Source organism: Glycine max, chromosome 8 (genome assembly GCF_000004515.6).
Source record: "Glycine max cultivar Williams 82 chromosome 8, Glycine_max_v4.0, whole genome shotgun sequence".
NCBI classification, from domain to species: domain Eukaryota; kingdom Viridiplantae; phylum Streptophyta; class Magnoliopsida; order Fabales; family Fabaceae; genus Glycine; species Glycine max.
Window position 1 is genome coordinate 21307962 of NC_038244.2, and position 18244 is coordinate 21326205.

At 32.9% G+C, this 18244-nt stretch overlaps 1 protein-coding gene and 1 pseudogene across 1 annotated transcript; both read right to left on the reverse strand.

Annotated features, from left to right (window-relative positions):
• Positions 1–328: 328 nt before the first annotated feature.
• LOC100801767 (DEAD-box ATP-dependent RNA helicase 8-like) lies at positions 329–3904 on the reverse strand (annotated as a pseudogene).
• Positions 3905–3991: 87 nt separating this feature from the next.
• Positions 3992–14031, reverse strand: LOC100802830 (ornithine aminotransferase, mitochondrial). The gene is made up of 7 exons (XM_014778441.3): positions 13959–14031; positions 13814–13881; positions 9719–9847; positions 8278–8375; positions 6714–6794; positions 5528–5761; positions 3992–4088 (listed from the first exon to the last, which is right to left on the reverse strand). The coding sequence occupies exons 1-7, from the start codon at positions 14029–14031 to the stop codon at positions 3992–3994; spliced, it is 780 nt and encodes a 259-aa protein (XP_014633927.3).
• Positions 14032–18244: the final 4213 nt, after the last annotated feature.

Consider the following 18244-nt stretch of genomic DNA (forward strand, 5'->3'; position numbering starts at 1 on the left):
ACGGTTATTATGTAATAACCGACTTTGAAAGTCGAACCAGACACTGCATCCAAAGACGGTTATTATTTGAATGCAGTGTCTGGTTTGACATTTAAATATGGTTTTTGGATAATTCTGAATTCCCCACATAATCACTAAAATAATCTTCCAATATGTGTTATGACCCATATTTAGAGAGATCCTCAAATCCCATGCCTTCAACGGGCTTCAAAAAATTTCTGTTCCATGAAAAGAATAACCAGTAGCCATACTTAAATACTACCAATGAGGAAATAAGAATATATTTCTATTTTACTTTTATACAACAAGCAAAGGCAACAAGTCAAGCTCTTCATATTTCCACTATAAATTTTGCCAACAAGTCGATGTAAAACACAAGAACTAGGGGAAAAAAACTTCATTGTGCCAATTCATATGATGCTAAAGTGTCAGCAGCGTACCAGTACAAACAAGATTTCGACATGCGCCATTACGGAAGTCATGAAACACTCTGTTACGATGGTCTTGCAACATCTTTGCATGAATGTAGAAACATGAATACCCAAGTTCTGTGATTTTCTTGGCAAGGAGTTCAACCCGATTTACTAAATTGCAGAAGATGATAAAATGGTTTATTTGCTGCTGAAACAGAACCCATCATCAGCATCATCATATTTCAAAGGCAGCATATAAGAAAATCTAGAAAACAAAGAAAAAGCAAACCTTAGAAAAAAGAGTATTTAGACAGTGGACTTTCTGTCTCTCTTCCACGAATACATAAGGTTTTTGAAGATACCTATCCTTGAAATCCTTTAGAGTAACAGGAAATGTTGCTGAAAACATCAAGATTTGACGAGTTGTAGGAAGAAAATGAATCAGCTGCTCTATAGAAGGTTGAAACTCTGGGGACAGAAGCTTATCGGCCTGACAAACCCAAAATGCAATCAAAAGCCTCAGATTGATAAGTAACTGTTACTACTAAAGACATAAATCTTAAAAGTGCCATAGAATGAACATACATAAATAATGGAAAAGAAAATATGTTCAGTTGTATTTAAAACATGAATGAGAAATCAATGAATAAAGGCATTTGCTTTAGAAATACAAATTCCTAATCCTAGCACATTGGACAAAAAAATTAAAGAACATAATGCCCATCAGATCTTCTTCGTCGAATATGATATAATCATGTTTCTTACCTTTGACTTCCTAAATTTCTTTAAATATGAAAATGTTTTACAAACTGTACAAGATTCTCAACCAAATTATATAAATGAGTGAATTCAAGGTGAAATGTGTTTACCTCATCCATAACAAGCATAGCACAATCTTTCAGAATACAAACACCTTTTTTGGCAAGATCTAATATTCTTCCTAGAGTTCCAACTAGTAAATGAACTGGTTGATATAAGCACATTATATCATCTTTCAGGCTGGTACCACCTGTTGTAACCATAACTTGAATTTTCAAGTGCTTTCCAAGCTCTTTGCACACTTGAGAAGTTTGCAATGCCAATTCTCAGGTTGGGACCAGTATAACAACTGCATTACAGAAAAATACATTGAAAACATTCAATTCAAAGCAAGGGTAAAGCCAATCATCATGCATATTCAAAAAGTCCACAACCATGAAATAACTGAAGATGATGCAGAAATGAATCATGAATCAACAATGCCACCAAAAATATATCAACTATTTCCAGCTATTGCAATAAAATCCAAGTATCCAAAAATTCATCTTCATCTAAAATAACTTTTCAGGAGAATCAACAAGATACCCATTAATTTAAAGGGAATATCAAAATCTTATAACTAAAACATAGAGCTTTTATTAAAACCAGATGTCCAGTAGAGAATAAAGAGAAGACAAATAAACTCTGAATTTAGCATTGTTTCATATATATATTGCTTCAATTCTGTGTAGGGTCATATCTCAGGTTTGTTGTACCAAGTGAGGACTGAAACTAAAGACAATCAACATGTAAGTTGTAATAGTTTCAGTATCGTTCATTTTTTATGACAAAAACCAACTTGATGTGCCCTTCAAACTTGAAAGTTCGGCTTGTTACTACAACTCCAGCTGAGCCTTACCAGTCACAAGTCCCATTTTCTTTTTTTAATAGAACACTGCTTACAATCAGTAACAGGCTACCAGATATGCTTATGGAATTGAGACATCTTTAAATACTATTCTTTCAACTAGGCTTTGAGAATCATGTGAAAAGCTTAAGGCAAGAGGACTAGATGAGGACATCAAACCTTGAATAACATTATTGTCCTGGTCAATTTTTTCCAATGCAGGAATGCAAAATACAGCTGTTTTGCCAGTTCCGTTCTTAGCCCTAGCAAGAATGTCACTAACAATAAGAGCAATCGGAATGCTTTCTTCTTGGATGGGAGAAGGCCTTTCAAAACCCTTCTCATATATTCCCATGAGCAGCTCATGCTTCAAAAAGTAATCCTCAAACTCATTTCCTTTAGTTGCCGTTACATCCTGAGGAGCAAAAAGGCACCAGATCAAGATAAATAGGTATATATTATAAAATAAAAGTTAATGATGACAAACCCATAATCATAGTAGCTATACGACTAATAAATGGATGGTATTATTTTATGCCTTTCAAGTAGCTATACGACTAATCAATGAAATTCCAGTTAAATTCTATGACAAGAATGTTCTTCACTAAACATTTATAATGTGTGAAAAAATGACTCCATACTTAAAGGATATGCAAAAAAAAAAGTATGGAATTAGAAATATCACAAGTAAGGTGTAATGCTCTAAGGATCTCAAAGAAAATATATGATTAACACAAAATGCACATAACAAATAACTTGAGGCATAACATGATGTTATTCCATGACCATACCTCTATCCTATGGCGAGTATCAGCTGGTGGAATCTTTAGTCTTGCTTTCCAATGTTGGGAACTAATAAAGGAAAACCAAAAAACAAATGAGGATTCTCTTTCCTTTTGAAATAACAGAACCACTAACAAGAAAATAGCTTCATCTAGCAGTAATAGAACAAAACCATACAATGTGATTTTATAATTCCAACTTATTGTAAACTCATAATTGCACCAAAATAAGTCGTAATTAATAATCCTAATAGTTTATAAACTTCATATTATAAACAGATAAACAATAAAACATGTTTCAATCATTGTTATCATAATTGTATAAATTTCTATACAATTCATGTGATTCGATTCAATTCTGAGACACAGCAATTCAGAACGCATTTATAACTTTGGTACTAAATTGCACATAGAATCATCTGTACTGATATGAATTGCAGGTATCTCTATATTGTATAATGGAGCAATAGGATCTTGCATAAAACCAGGTCTGGTCAGGTCATGCAAAATCTGATAACCATGGTTTCAATAATCACAATTTAAGAAACATTTATTAGTTATATTGCTGAAAGTGTAATGAAAATCCTTAAATACAAATTACAAATATCTAACGAGAATAATAAGTTAATAAAAGGAAAAGAGGATAGTTATGCCAACTGCCAAGAGGCAAGAGCAACAAGACTGATGCAAATTCCCAAATAAAAATAGATCATTGATGTCATTTCTTTTTATGATCAATAATAGTTCACTCAGATAAAAAATTCCAGAGGGCAATCCAACCAGACAAGGAGCCATGCAAAACAAGGTAAAAGTGTCGTGCATTTCAGTTCTGAAAAGAACACAAGCAGCAGCACATAGAAAGAAGGCTAGCAACACCACAACAGGACCTCACAATCAGGCTAGACAGACAATGGGATCTCTTTGATCTAGAGATGCCAAAAGAAGACAGGTTCCAGCAATAGAAGTGTTATCAATGGCATATCACACAAAATGAAAAACCAATAACCCAGTATATCATATAACAGATAGTGTTGCAGGCAAATAGCAGATTTAGTCGTATTCATATATCGTTTGAAATTCATGATATATCAATTATTATACATGTATTGAAATTTAAGTTGCATGAAAATAAAAATTGGAATAATATTAACTTAAAAAGTTAAATTAGCATTAGCCAGAGACTTGCTGGAGATGACATAAGGTTGCAGGATGCAAGCTGCAACCACAACACCCATGCCCGAAACAGTCCTGATCCCCAGGAATTCCACAATGCAAGAGTACTATAGCAGCGCCACAGTAGTTATTTAACAACACCCATGCTTTTTTGAGTTCGATGATGAACTGTTTCATTCCTAGATTAATTTTAACCAAGGGCTAAACTCATTGTCAAGCAAATCTAAATTAGAACAAAAAAATTTGTAACCCGTAATACCTTGCACACAATGGAAGTTCATCTATGTATTTCAACAGAGTCTCGGGTGATAGTGCAGATTTTCCCTCCTAACAACCCATTTATAGTCAACCATTAGAATAATAAAACAAATAGTAATAAGATGACAAGAATTATTTAAAAAGCTTGACAAGAACACCCAGCAGTTTGAAGCTTGGATGAAATACCCATGCCCATAGGGTGAAATGTCTAATGGATCAAACACTAAACCAACCAAAAAAATAAAATTAGACCAACTTGGGCTAAATGACACTACTTGAAATGTTTGAGAATGAAAATATGCACACAAAAAGGATCCTAGTTTGCTGAGAGATGTGTGAATATATATAAATGAGGAAAAAAAAGGATTTATGTCATTTATGTGTACTTTAAGAGAGGTATTATATTTTCTTTTGTTTTCTGAAGACCTAGCTACCTAAGCCACAACGAATGGGTAGTGAAGGATGTGTGAATTGTGGGTCATTTTTTATAATATCCACAAAAAAATTGAAAGTATAAATTTCATCTATACGTTATATGACAAAAATTTATAGGAGAAAAGAAAAAGGTAACAAATATTCTTTAACCTTAGATTTGACTAGCTTGAAATTTGAACCTAAGCTATTCTCCTTCAAGCCTTCTAGGTTCTATCAATGATAAAATTTTCAGGTGTCAATTGAGAAAGGTATAAGAAGGTTAATTTATCAGAAAGAGAGGAAGACGATCATCATAGTACATAGATTTAACAGCAGGTTTTCAACAAACAAAGAATGATCAAGAAACCAGGAAACTTAACAATGATGATTGAAGAAAATCACAAAAACTGGGTTCTGCTTGATAAAATTTGAAAATATTAAGTACTAATGATTGGCTGTGGTGAGACAAACCTATACTTCAACTGTTTAACAAATTTAAAGTGTAGTCCCATACTACCATGCCTGAATCAACAGAAAATAACTAATAATCATAGTTTGGCTTGTGTACAACACAGACACTCCTCAATTCAACCATTCTAATAATCCAATTTTTTCTTTACTTGTCAGCAGATTGTTTTTCCTACTTATCGTTTGCCATGTACGTCTTTCGATTATTTTATTGATCATAGTTTGGCTTTAGTAAAATTTGGACTACACAATAATCCAGTTTTCATTTCCAATAATTATTCTGATATGAACTAATAATTTCCACGAGGCAGAACTTTAACATAATATAATGATAACTTGATATTAAGACATTGCTTCTTGTTTTCATAACTTACCTTATGCAAAGTGGGGGAGTAAAGCGTATAATTGTATCATGTGTTGGCTTGGCAAGGACTCCTCTATACTTTAATTTTTTGCATACCTCATAGCCAGATACAGGGAACAAATTTTTGCTGTTAAACTCCACTCCAATGAACAATCCTCTTCCCCGTACCTCCTTCACGTAGTCTGGATATTGCTGCTGAATCTTAAGCAGCTGACCAGCAAGCTCCTCTCCCATTTGGGCAGATCTGTTCAATAGTAATACATCATTTGCAGATTTTATATATTAATATCTCAGAAAATTCACAGTAGAAAAAATAAATGAACCAAATTAATAAAGCATTTACTGAAACTTGGAAATTTAAAGTTTGAATGGATTCAAGTCAACACAGCTGGAAAAACACTCAATACTAGTAAAAAGCCAAATAAAAAATTTTAGAACATAAATTGATGAACATAAGCTTTGTAACTCAAGTTTTGAAGGGTGGAGGGGGGACTGAGTAGAAAGTTAAAGGGCTTAGAAAGAATTATTGATTCCGTACATTTAAATTTTGTTAGCAAATAAGTACCTCAGGATCTCCAAAACTTGTATTATTTAGTATCTTCAAGGAACATTCAATCTTTTTTGCACGCAGACACAGTTGTAACTCATGTGATTCAAAATAAAATTATAATACCATGTTCTTATGAAGCTTTGTAAACATGGTCTGAAACTAGTAAATGGGGCAAAATTAGAAAATACACAGACTGAAAATACAAATATCAAGCTAGGTCTAAAGAGTTGTGGTTACTTTTTCGGGAAGGGTGAGGAATAGGATCTGAAATAAAAATAAGTACTGTTGGAAGTGCAAATATTCAACATATATGATGAATAGAAGTCCTTAACACAAAACATCCTAATGGGATTTGATCTAAGCTATTGGGATTTATTTGTAAAATTCTCTGAAAAGCACAAGAAGCATGGAGACAAATTCTCAATCATCAATAAACAAATTTATCCCAATATAAGAATAACATTATATTTAATACAGTTATTAACTCCCAGAACCCAGGCCTTAGTTTTGAAGCTTTTATTTCAGATGCTGATGATGCCTGATGAAATGAATAAAATATACTTGTCAAGACTTGGATTGAACTATTCAAGTCTGCATTATAATAAGTATGTATTGGCAATATAAGATTTGGCAATGCATTTGATACCTCTCAACGAGTCTCTCAATTTTTATCACTTCTAGTGAGGCAATTGCAACTGCACTGGCCAGTGGATTTCCACCGAAGGTACTGTGAACAATAACAGAGAAGAAGAAAGCTTCAGCATTATTAGTCTTAGCTTTCATACTTTAATAACATTGAATTGTATTGTACTAAATGAAATTATTGGCTAATTACATAAACAAGAAATGAATGCAAAACAAAAAGCAAAATTTCCAGAGTACACAAAGGATGGAATTTTTTTATAAAAAAATAGCAATTGAAAGTTCTTAAACGAAGAATTCAGTTTAATAAGAAAACCGAGGGCTCTTGAATAGGTTCGTCAGCCTGGAGACCTTCCATCAAATAGGAAATGATTTTACCATCCTTGAAGGATCAAATATTTTCTTTAAGTGCATTGAAATAAAAATAGCTAATTATTTAATGTGCTGGTGATGCTACAGTTCCTGTCCTGAACGTAGGTGCTTACATCCATAATGACTTTGCAATGGAACATTTTTTTTATCAGCAGCAATGGAACGTATAAGAATCCTACCACAATAATAATCCCAATATTCTAATAATATTTATCTTTATTTTCAGATACTTCCTACCATTAGAACTTATGAGCACACATAAGTACAATATGAATGACCAACCAGTGTTTGTAAGTATCATCAGCTACAAATTCCAAAGAATCATTTATGGGAATTTACGGTGCAGTAAATATTCTCATCTCAGTCAATTGTTTCTCTTTTGGAAATATAAATGGTTCTGTTCACAGATAGCTTTTGCAAATGGAGTAGTCTAATTTTGTCCCATGATCCTATCAACTTGAACAGAACTAACATCCCTAACCCAAAATAAAACAAAGGCTTAAATGCAGTTTTGGTCCCCCTATTTTGCTCAATCCGCAATTTTGATCCTTCCATTTTAAAAGAGACATTTGGTCCCCCTGTTTTAAAAAACCTGCAATTTTAGTCCCAATATTTCAAAATAAAGACATTTGGTCCTTTTATTTTAGGAAATTCACAATTTTGATCCTCATATTTTTTTTAAAAAAAAAATTACCAATTTTGGTACAATCTTCAATTTTATTTACGTTTTGTTTCATTTATTTCTTACATTATAATTAATCAAATAATTTTTTGATGATATCTTGAATGAATATGTTAGGTCTAGGATTCAATTACATCAAAATAAAATAAAAACGTAGGCAAAATTGAGAATTTGACTAAAATTATAAATTTTATAAAATAGGCCGGCCAAATGTTTTTATTTTGAAATAGAGGACTAAAGTTGTGAATTTTTTTAAAACAGAGGGACTTAATATTTCTATTTTAAAATAGAGGGACCAAAATTGCATTTAAGCCTAAAACAAACTATATACTATAAGATTCCAGGTTCCAACAGAAAGGAGAGTTTTGTCTCTTCACATGATCTGACAAATAAAAGGCTTTAAGGATGAAAACAGATGTCTGTCATAATCCAGAAGTTTGACAACTACAGACAAGAAAATGCTAAACAAAAGGAGCAGACTAAAATAAATTAAAAATTTATAATAAAATGAAACCTTCCATGCTGTCCCGGTTGTATACAAAGCATCACATCTTTGTTTGCAAGAACTGCACTAACTGGTATAACTCCTCCACCCAATGCTTTCCCTAGTATCTGAGTAAAAAGACAATTAAAACAGTTATGCATGGTGGTATAGAAAGGAGATAGAACCTTAAAAAAGGTGGGGAAAAAAAGAGTTTGCACTTTGCACCAGAGGCAGTAAATTTCTCATCCTACAGACAAATTTGGATACTTTCTTTTTCCTTAGAAACATGAGTATCGTGTTCGGAGAGAAAAACACAGAACATGTGCACTTACAATATAGGACAAAAAATGGTGGGGAGCCTCCAGAACATTGATAATTATTACAGCAGTAGTAAAAGAACTAGCATATTAAATATTACACTCCATGTAACTAAACGAAAATAAATAAAGCTTAATTACACATTTTACTACCCAATTATCTTCATTTTGTGAATTTTACTACTAAGTTTTTTTTTGCACATTTTACCATGTTTTTTTGGTAGCGTGTCCCTAAAAATACAGCAACTAACTTTTGAGTATAGTTTCCATAACAAGAATACATACATGAGTATAAAATATAAATTAGTATAAAGTTAGTTACCTTGATATGCATTGGATGACCTATTCTTTCATGTGTATGAGGGATGGCATCATGAAGTATATTTGAAGTCTTCAACCTTTGCCATGTTTTCTGTCCAAAAGTAGAGAATCAGCTATGCATTGTCCACATAATTACATCTATGTACAATGTCAAAACTTCACCTTCCTAAGATAATTTTGAAAAGAATTTCTAAAATTAAATTTCAATACTAATACAAGAGTCACAAGCTAAATGAGATTCACATCTGTGATGCCAAAAAGATTTCAAAACTAACAAACAAATTTGTTTTTTAAATTGAAATGGCTTTTGGGGGGTATTTGCTGACTCGATATTTTCCTCTAAAATAACCCTTTGAAAATGTGTTTTCCACATGTTAAGAGAGATGGACTCATCCTAAATAGGGACCTACAAATTGTCCCATGCAATCTTTGCAAGAGCGTGTGCCTCTCTCTCCATGTGATCCTGTTACTTTAAAAACTCAAATGAGGACTCGAATTTGTCCTTGTCTCCATCATGCAGAATTGTCTTAAAAGACATTTGTCTGGAACCCTTTTTTTAATAACGAGGGTACTGGTGATAACACCTAAACAGTTAATGGTCAATATCTGCTTATTTGTTATTTGAAAATATAAATATAATACAGTATTTTTGTTTTCTTATTTCAATTAAGTGAGACATTTGACAAAATATTGACCACAACCTACTAAGGGAACCAGCATAATCACAAAAATAAAGGGTACCCAAGAATCTAGCTTTATATATATATATATATATATATATTCCCTGACACATCTAATTTATTCATTAAAAGCTGATAAGAAAATCATATTACCTTTGTGAAGCAAAGAATATATCTTGAAGGCAAAATCCCATTATAAGCATTCTTCACTCTTTCAATAGTGGGGAATATAATCCTAACAGAAGGATTCTTCAATTCTTCGCTAGCATTCCAGCAGCCCCACTGCCAAGGCATAATAAATTATTGAATTAAATAATAAACATAATTTCAACAAATCATGCATCTTGCAGAAAAGATGTAAAACTTTTCAAGGAAATATAATGTAAGTGCAAAGGCCTTCAAATTTCTTCGGGATCAGACTCTTTTGAATCAAAATGTTGCAATGATTTCTTCCCAACAGAAGATGAAAAATCAGCAAGAAATTTTGAATTGGCAGATGAACCAATAGAAGATGCACGTGATAGACAGAAAAGGTATCAAACAATATATAGTCCAAAAGGAGGAAAAAAGAATGAGGTTAGCTTGTTGATTTTAACCTGTAATGAAGAAAGGTTGCCATTGTACTCAATAATATTCAAAATGGGCACTTACTGTATATAATTTCAGACTTCAATGATTCATGCCATCTGTATTTATTTAGGACCTAGTACAGAAAGTAACAATAACTATTCATAACTGAGTTTTTCAAAAATTAGGGAAGGATAAATCTATTCATTCGCAACCAGTATCAAGAGTGCTACTTAAAGATAACAAAACTAAAACAAGGAATCAAATATAACCTTAATTTCAACAATAAACAAAGTGTGACTATTTTAATCTATTAGAAATAAGTAGCTCAAGGGGGAGGGGGGATTGTAGCAGCCTTATAAGGAGTATTTTGGCCATATTTCTAGCCAATATGAGACATCTTAATATACACCCAAGACTGGACATCCAAAACATCTGAACCGTTAAAGCATAAAAATATTATTAACCTATCTAGATCATTTACAATTTTTCCAACAAGATCTAATATTATTGACAATCATTCTCTCTTTTCCACTTTTTCCTCCTATTCCACCTAATCAAATAATTTTAACAAAATAAATACACATAAAAGGCCACTTAAAAACATAATGATTCTATAAACTACAGCTTCTAATGGGGGCTTAGAAACAATGACTTGCAACTACAATCAGACAGAAACAAAACACTTGGGAAAGGCAACAAAATGAGAACAATAAAGCCAATTGGTTATCAAAGTAAGAGGCTCACAATAAAGCCAACCAAAAAGCAGGCAGTAGTATAGAAATTTCTAAATTTATGCCGAAATTTTTTTTTCTAACACTAGGTTATGTACTAAAAAATATTAAATAAAAAAAAAGGAAGTGGGATAATTGAGGGGATTACAAGAGTAAAACATTACATGAAAATAATGAAGGAGAAAAATGTGGTTAGAAAAAAAATGATTTTTAACAAATAACAATAGGACAATAAATACTTCATTATTTTTCTTCCAATGGATATGAGCTTTTTCCAGACTTTTAACATATGAAAGATGAAAAACTATAACCAAGTTCCCTTCATTGTAAATCAAGCTTAGAGGGCCCTGGAAACTGAGGCAGTATTCGGGGAAATATGTTATGGCAGGGTATTAGAGTAAATACTCTAATACAACGGGATATACATGATGCAATCCTACCCCGCAAGGGCATTGGATAGCTCCAATGGAGCTTGCATCAATACATGTTCCATTAGAGTTGTCAAAATGGGTCATCTAACCCGGCCTAGTGGGCCAATGTGTGAAAATCAGGCCAGGTTGAGCCCGCCCGAATTCTTTTTGGGTTATACATTTCCTAGCCTGGCCTATCGGGTCAGACCAAACTGGCCCACTTTACTTTTTTTATCAAAATTATATCAAATTTAAAAAGTATATATTTATAATACTTCCCCAACATGTCAATGGCCTATTGAAGCAGGCCAAATTGACCTAGTTCTTTTTGGAACTCAATTTTGAGAGAGTCCAGCCAGGCACATCAGCCATCGGACCGGACCAATTTTAGTAGCTCTAGTTGTTACTGTAGTTGGAGACGAATGCTTGGTTTTTGTGGGTAAACTGTTGCTAGAATTTCCTTTGGGATATGACTAATAGTTACAAATGCAAAGAGATTGGAAAGCATAATTCAATGAGTGCTAACTAAAGAGATATGCTTACATATGTTTTTTTATGCTCAGTATCCAATCAGGAATTGGTCCACTTAGAGAATTGTTAGTCAGAAACCTGCATCCATCATGAATATATGTCTCATTATATCAGGAAAAAAATAAGTTGAGAAAAAGCAACCAACATTCTTGAGATCAAATTAATATAAACATTCACATCCTATCGGTTAATCTTCTTGCTGGAAAATGAAAATACACACTTACAAGTAATTTAGATTTCCCAAATCCTGAAATGAATATGGGATTGAACCTGTTAACATGTTGGAGCTCAGATCTCTAAAAGAGAAAATAGGAAATTACTATGATGTAGTAATGGCACATGCCACTTCCAAATTCTAACAACAAAATATAATGGAGGTAATTTCAAGTTTCCAATAATTTTTAATTTTTTCCTCTTTTTGCTGGCATTTTGAAACACAATATTGCAGATAATAAGGCATTTTGAAACACAATATTGCAGATAATAATTTGCACAAATGATGCATGCTAAAATTTATATCCACATTCTTGGTAGTTATATTGTCATTATACTGGTATAACTAACCAACAAATCACAATCACCTTAAAGGACATGCCCCCAATGATTACACAAACAAATGAAGAGTGTCCAAAAATAAGTCTTGAAAAATATCTAACAATTGTTGATTACCAGAGGGGCAAAGAAGTGTTAATCACAAAATTAATTGGATTCAAATTATTTCCTAAATCCCGATCTTTATAATGTAGAAATTCCATACTCATAAACTTTATCTAATGAAGAATAGAGGGAGAAAAGGTGCTACCTAACAATATAGGTGCAAAATTAAAATAAACACATACTGTAGAAATGGAGATGATAAAATGATCAAATTATTACAGAGTGACTTCTAAATCCTTAATTGCGTCATGATTCAACTAAAATTAGAATGTGTTTTTGTATACTAAAATTAAATAGATAATAATGAGATTGGCTGACGATATTATTGCTACCAAATGATTACATGGCTGACGATATTATTGCTGGAATTTAACATGAAAGCTAAGATATTCTACTAGCATACCTTAACCACAAGTCAGGTTTCGGGGTATATTATTCTAATCCAAGCTAGGCGAATACATCTGTTATCAATAAATCAGGATCAAATAGTCTCAATGCAGGTGTTTAGAAATTTTACCGTGCTAGAGTTGGATTCAAGATTATCAACTGCACCCATCCTTGTAAACATACGATCAACTACCCTTACAGTTGAGAAACGAGCAGGAACATAGCACCCAACTTGAGCAAGAATAACTATGAGACACACTTGTTGAAGGTAAGTACTCTTTCCACTCTTGGGGGAATGGAATATGGAAAATAAATATCAAATTTGATATTCTTCATTTAAACAGATATCCATCCAAAAAGAAAGTAAGCTTTGCTATAGTTCATAAATAATTCACCTGTATAAACTTTATGTGAGAAAGACCTAATAATTATAATATTGATGCCATGCCAGCTACTTACGACATTGTTTAAAGGAAAATACACCTGACAGGCTTTGTCACATAAGTCAGTCTAGCTTCAGCTTTTATAGTTCGCCAGATTTTTCGAAGTGACAAACTCATTAAGTAAAACCGTTTGGAATCCGTTTTGCTTTTGGTTCATAATTGTGAGATTTACATTTGCACATCACTAGTATGTCTATAATTGTTTCCTTATTCTTGCTAGAAGCATTTGGTCACGATTCATGAATAGGTCGTTTTATAGGCTAGGTAAGCTCTTAAGGAATTTTATTGTCCTCTATCTTCCTTTATTTAACAGTACACCTAAGACATGTAACATAAATTCCTTACATATTGGGGCCCATCACAATCGCCATATTCAAGGCTTCAGTCAGAAATATATTATTGGCCTGCAATGCATAAGATTAATTACTGCCAAAAATAAGTGCCTAATCCTTCTAGGTGAGAAGAGTGTCATCAAGTGGGGGTATGGTATAATGACTATTGGATATACTCATTACTTACAACGAAGTCATTGTGTATGCTCTCCAGGATTGGGTGTCTACCAGAATCAATTGCCAATGGCCCATTCTCTATCAAATAAAAAATACCAATAAAGAAATTTCTTACTGATATACAATTTTTTTATAGAAATGATCAATTTCCTTACCTGTAAATTCTGGTCTTGTATATCGATCAACAGGCTTAGTTGATATCATATGAGCAAATGAATTTCCAATCATATCCAGCAAGCAGTGTCAACACAGAGACATTCTCACGAATGTCATCCATAAGTTCTGTAATTTTTTTCTATTACAATAGATATAAATGCAATAGTTGAAAATATGAGATAGTGCAAGTCCAAGGAACTAAGTAGATAGGACCTTTATCTAGATATCAATTTGTTCCAATTAGTTTTACGTTTTAAACATTTGCTAAAGACAATCCAATCCAATTGAATAACAATAGTTACATGCTAAACTAGATCAATTTAATCATGTAAAGCTCGCATTAAGTAGTTCCATTGAAAATTATTTTAAGATAATGCTAACAGAACATTGTGATAACTCATCCTACTGTAATTTTACCAAAAATAATACATTTTGCGCATGTTTATATGCTTTTACATGCAAACAAAAAATTACTCCACCCTCCCCCAAAAAATAACCATGCATGGACAAGTTCACACTCTAGTTTTACCAAATAAATGCTGAAAAAATATTTAGTTTACAAACAATGACAAAAAAAAAAAGAACCAAGTAGAAAAGGGAAGGAGAAGAAAAGAAAATGGTGGATCGAATTTTAGTATTTTCTCTTGCAAATGTTTTTTTATTGAAATTAATGCCAGTTCACACAACCAATATTCCTTTAAATTATGCCAATTCTCTTTCTAAAATACTTATAGCAAACACTAGAGCTAAATCCATAATATAATCCTTCCCAGGAAAATAAGAAGTTAAATATATTGTGAGACTGTTTAGACCATGTTAATTAGTTATATGTTAGGACTGTGTTCTCTTTTTAAAATACTGATACCAAATACTGATACCAAAGTCAACAAGAGTTGTTTAATACATGCACAAATAAACAAAGAGCAAACATGTCAAGCCTGTGAGAGTTTGTACTGGCAAATAGCAGTGCATCAAGTACTACCTTCCAGACAAACCTCTGTTCTTGTATAGCATTCTGCGGCTGCAGATTTATTCCTAGCGTTCAACTGAAAATTCCATTAAAATAAATGAAAAACGGAGACTTTTCAAGAGCCTAAACAAGCATCTGAACAAAGTAACATCTTATAGTGTGGTAACATATATGCAACTGCATTTCATGTGTCGTACTTATAGTCAGAAGCTTGAATAATGTTTTTAAGTTTGAGAATCAAAAAGCATTTTGGGGCCAACCAAAAAAACATATGAAGATACTTTCACCAATGAAAAGTCAAAATGCCTAATCAATGTGACAACTTACAAGTGTCCTTAGCATATAAGCCATCTTATATGATAAAAGAATCTCCATAAACTAGTAAGAGGCAAATGGAATAGAAATGGTTTCTCATGTAAAATAGTGAAAAACTTGTGAATAGCTCTCTTTTCAGACATTTTTTGATTCCACCTATTTAATTTATGAAGAGAGAGATACACACAAACTTTTAAGATGACCTTGTCATGAGAAAATATCACATGAGATAATCCATTCTTGATCAGAGTAATCATTTTCTTCATGGGATAATGGAGTTAGCTTGACCATGATCTCATCAAACTTAATGCACACACAGTAAAGGCATTACGTAAGTAATACATATATATAGTCAACAAGCACAATTTGTCAATTTCAGTTCATGTATATAAATATATTGCAAGGTGAATAGAGTTCATATGTTCATGAAATCCAAATGATCAAACTACTCACAAATGCTAGTTCTAAACTTGAACAACGAATGTTGTTCCCATGTTTTACAACCTAATATAAACCAAAAGAACAGTAGGTTCAGGGAATTTTAAAAGGTCATTCTTATAAATATAGCAACAAAAATCCAATCCTTAACCTGAATGAACTTGCTTGGAAGCTTTCCTTGAATATTCTTCTGTGGTATAACAAAGTGGAATCCCTGCCTGTTTTTATAGGTAAGCTTTAAATTGGGCAACTTAAAATCCTCTCGATAATTGTTTGCAAGATTGTGGATGGCTGTGAAAGTAACACCAAATGCTTTGAGAACACATATATGATATGCTGCATTCCAAGAAAGATTACACTATTGACAGAAAAACAAACTCAAGCAAACGGATTATAAAACCTTCACTAGTTTCACAAAATGCTCTTCGTGAAATATCCAAGAGGCCATCAATTCCAGCCTTAACAGCAAAGCATTGTTAAGTGCAGGCGACAAAAGGAACGCGTGCATGAAGTACATCTTCATCAATAACCTCCCCTATCCTGTAACAAAAATAACTCCTCAAGTCATGACTTGATTGGTCCTCGTGTCTTGGTTGGAATTAAATGCAATTACAAGTATACAACCTATAACTTTTTGCCACTGGGATGTGACCATAGAGTATAAAGATTTTCTATCAAAATATTCTTGATTCAAAAGTAATGTGTGCGTACAATGAATATGATGGAGCAATTTGTATAAGTAAAAAAATATACCACAGCGGAAGCAAATTTAGGTTAATATAAACTGCCACTACCTTTGTGATATGGAAAACAAATAATTGTTGATTACTTGATTACATAATATTCTACTCTGAATATTCTGGTCATTTTTACCCATCATTATAGCTTGAGATTATACAAAGTACTAAATGGATTTACAGGCAACATATTCATCATCTAACATGTAACCATTGCACATACTCATGCAGAAGAAAATATAAGCATACCTTTTCCTAATAAGATCATATTTCTCATTTTCACAAACTGACTTGTAGATATTTGAAAGAAAGAAACTTTTCACGTCCTTTAGAACCTGATATTTTTAGCAGAAGAAAGGATCATTTGTAACCTCTTTTTATTCGATTACTTCAGGAATACCTGCCTGATTCTTGTGTGTGTATGAGAGAGAGGAACCTTAGATAGTAAAGGAAAGGCATCCAAGACAGTCTTAAGGAGGATTACACTAGAAACTAGCACTTCACCTAAGCCACCAAATGATTACATGGTTGACGATATTATTGCTGGAATTTAACATGAAAGCTAAGATATTCTACTAGCATAACTTAACCACAAGTCAGGTTTCGGGGTATATTATTCTAACCCAAGCTAGGTGAATACATCAGTTATCAATAACGGATGGCTACGGAACATGGCAGAAGGCTGAAATTCCACCACATAAACATGCCCTTGCGCCTTATGGTGTCACCATGGCCAAACTTCCTTCACAAATTGCCTACGACAGTTGGCAAAAAATCCACCATGGCAGGGCCATAGCCACTATTTAACAACACTTGATACAGTTTGCAAATATTAAATTTAAAAGCACAAAAGTATGTTAGTTTATATCCAAAAATAAATACAGAGGCAGTGGCAAGGGAAGCCAACCCCAGCACTGCAAACAGCAATATCTCTGCATGACATACTTGAGTACTTACAGGAGAAGCCTCAAAAGATTCTGACAGAACAGAAGTTCTATAAAAGTGAATTCCAGGTACTGAAGTAACAAGATGTCCTGTTGACCTCCAAAGTCATATTTTGTAAGCTGAGTAATCCAGTGAGCCTGACTGGGTGCATCAATAACAAGAGATGCCATAAACCTAGCCAACTGAGCAGTGAAGTCACAGTTTGAACCTTGATGAATGTCAGCATTGCCAATTTTTGGGAAAAGTGATGCAAAATCAACAGAAGTGGCATGAGGGAAATCTTGTCACCATATAGTGTTAGTTACACTGTTCCACTACATAACCATCAAAATTGATCAACAGTTTTGCCATGTTAATGACATACAAACATTGAATCATATAATAGTTGTAAACCTACTATAAGCATGACTTAAGGTACCTATAGAAATGCTAATTTACATAAATATAACCTGATGATACAAATGTTGCTATTATGGGCTTCAAAGTTTATATTAGGGACACTAAGGCAATTGCAGTTGATGTCTTATAGATAACCATTTTACAAGTATAATGCTAAGAGTTACAATGTTTTTATACTGAACTCAAGTATCATATAAGTTAACTTAATCGAGTGAAGTGGCCTCCAAAACTGAATGTTAATAACTAGAAGTTTGGTTCATAGAAAAAACAACTGAACTGATTCTCATAAAAATTAAAAAGAACAATCAAAATTAAACTCATTCACAAATAAATAAAAAATGTAAAATTACCATGCTGTGTCGGGATCCTTTGGCTCACAGAAGGGTCTATTCTTGGAAGAGTTGTGTAGCTGTCCTCCCCATCATTCACTCTAAATCTTATAGAGGCAAAGAAATCTCATTGCCAATCAGAAGCATTGCTT

Bases quoted from the DNA above. Each gene is read 5' to 3' on its own strand.
- LOC100802830 (XM_014778441.3), bottom strand. From the start codon at position 14,031: ATGATTGGAAATTCATTTGCTCATATGATATCAACTAAGCCTGTTGAT. The intron at 13,882-13,958 runs GTAAGGAAATTG...TTTATTTGATAG, and splicing joins TACAAGACCAGAATTTACAG to AGAATGGGCCATTGGCAATT. The intron at 9,848-13,813 runs GTAAGTAATGAG...ATGCCTTGGCAG, and splicing joins GCATACACAATGACTTCGTT to TGGGGCTGCTGGAATGCTAG.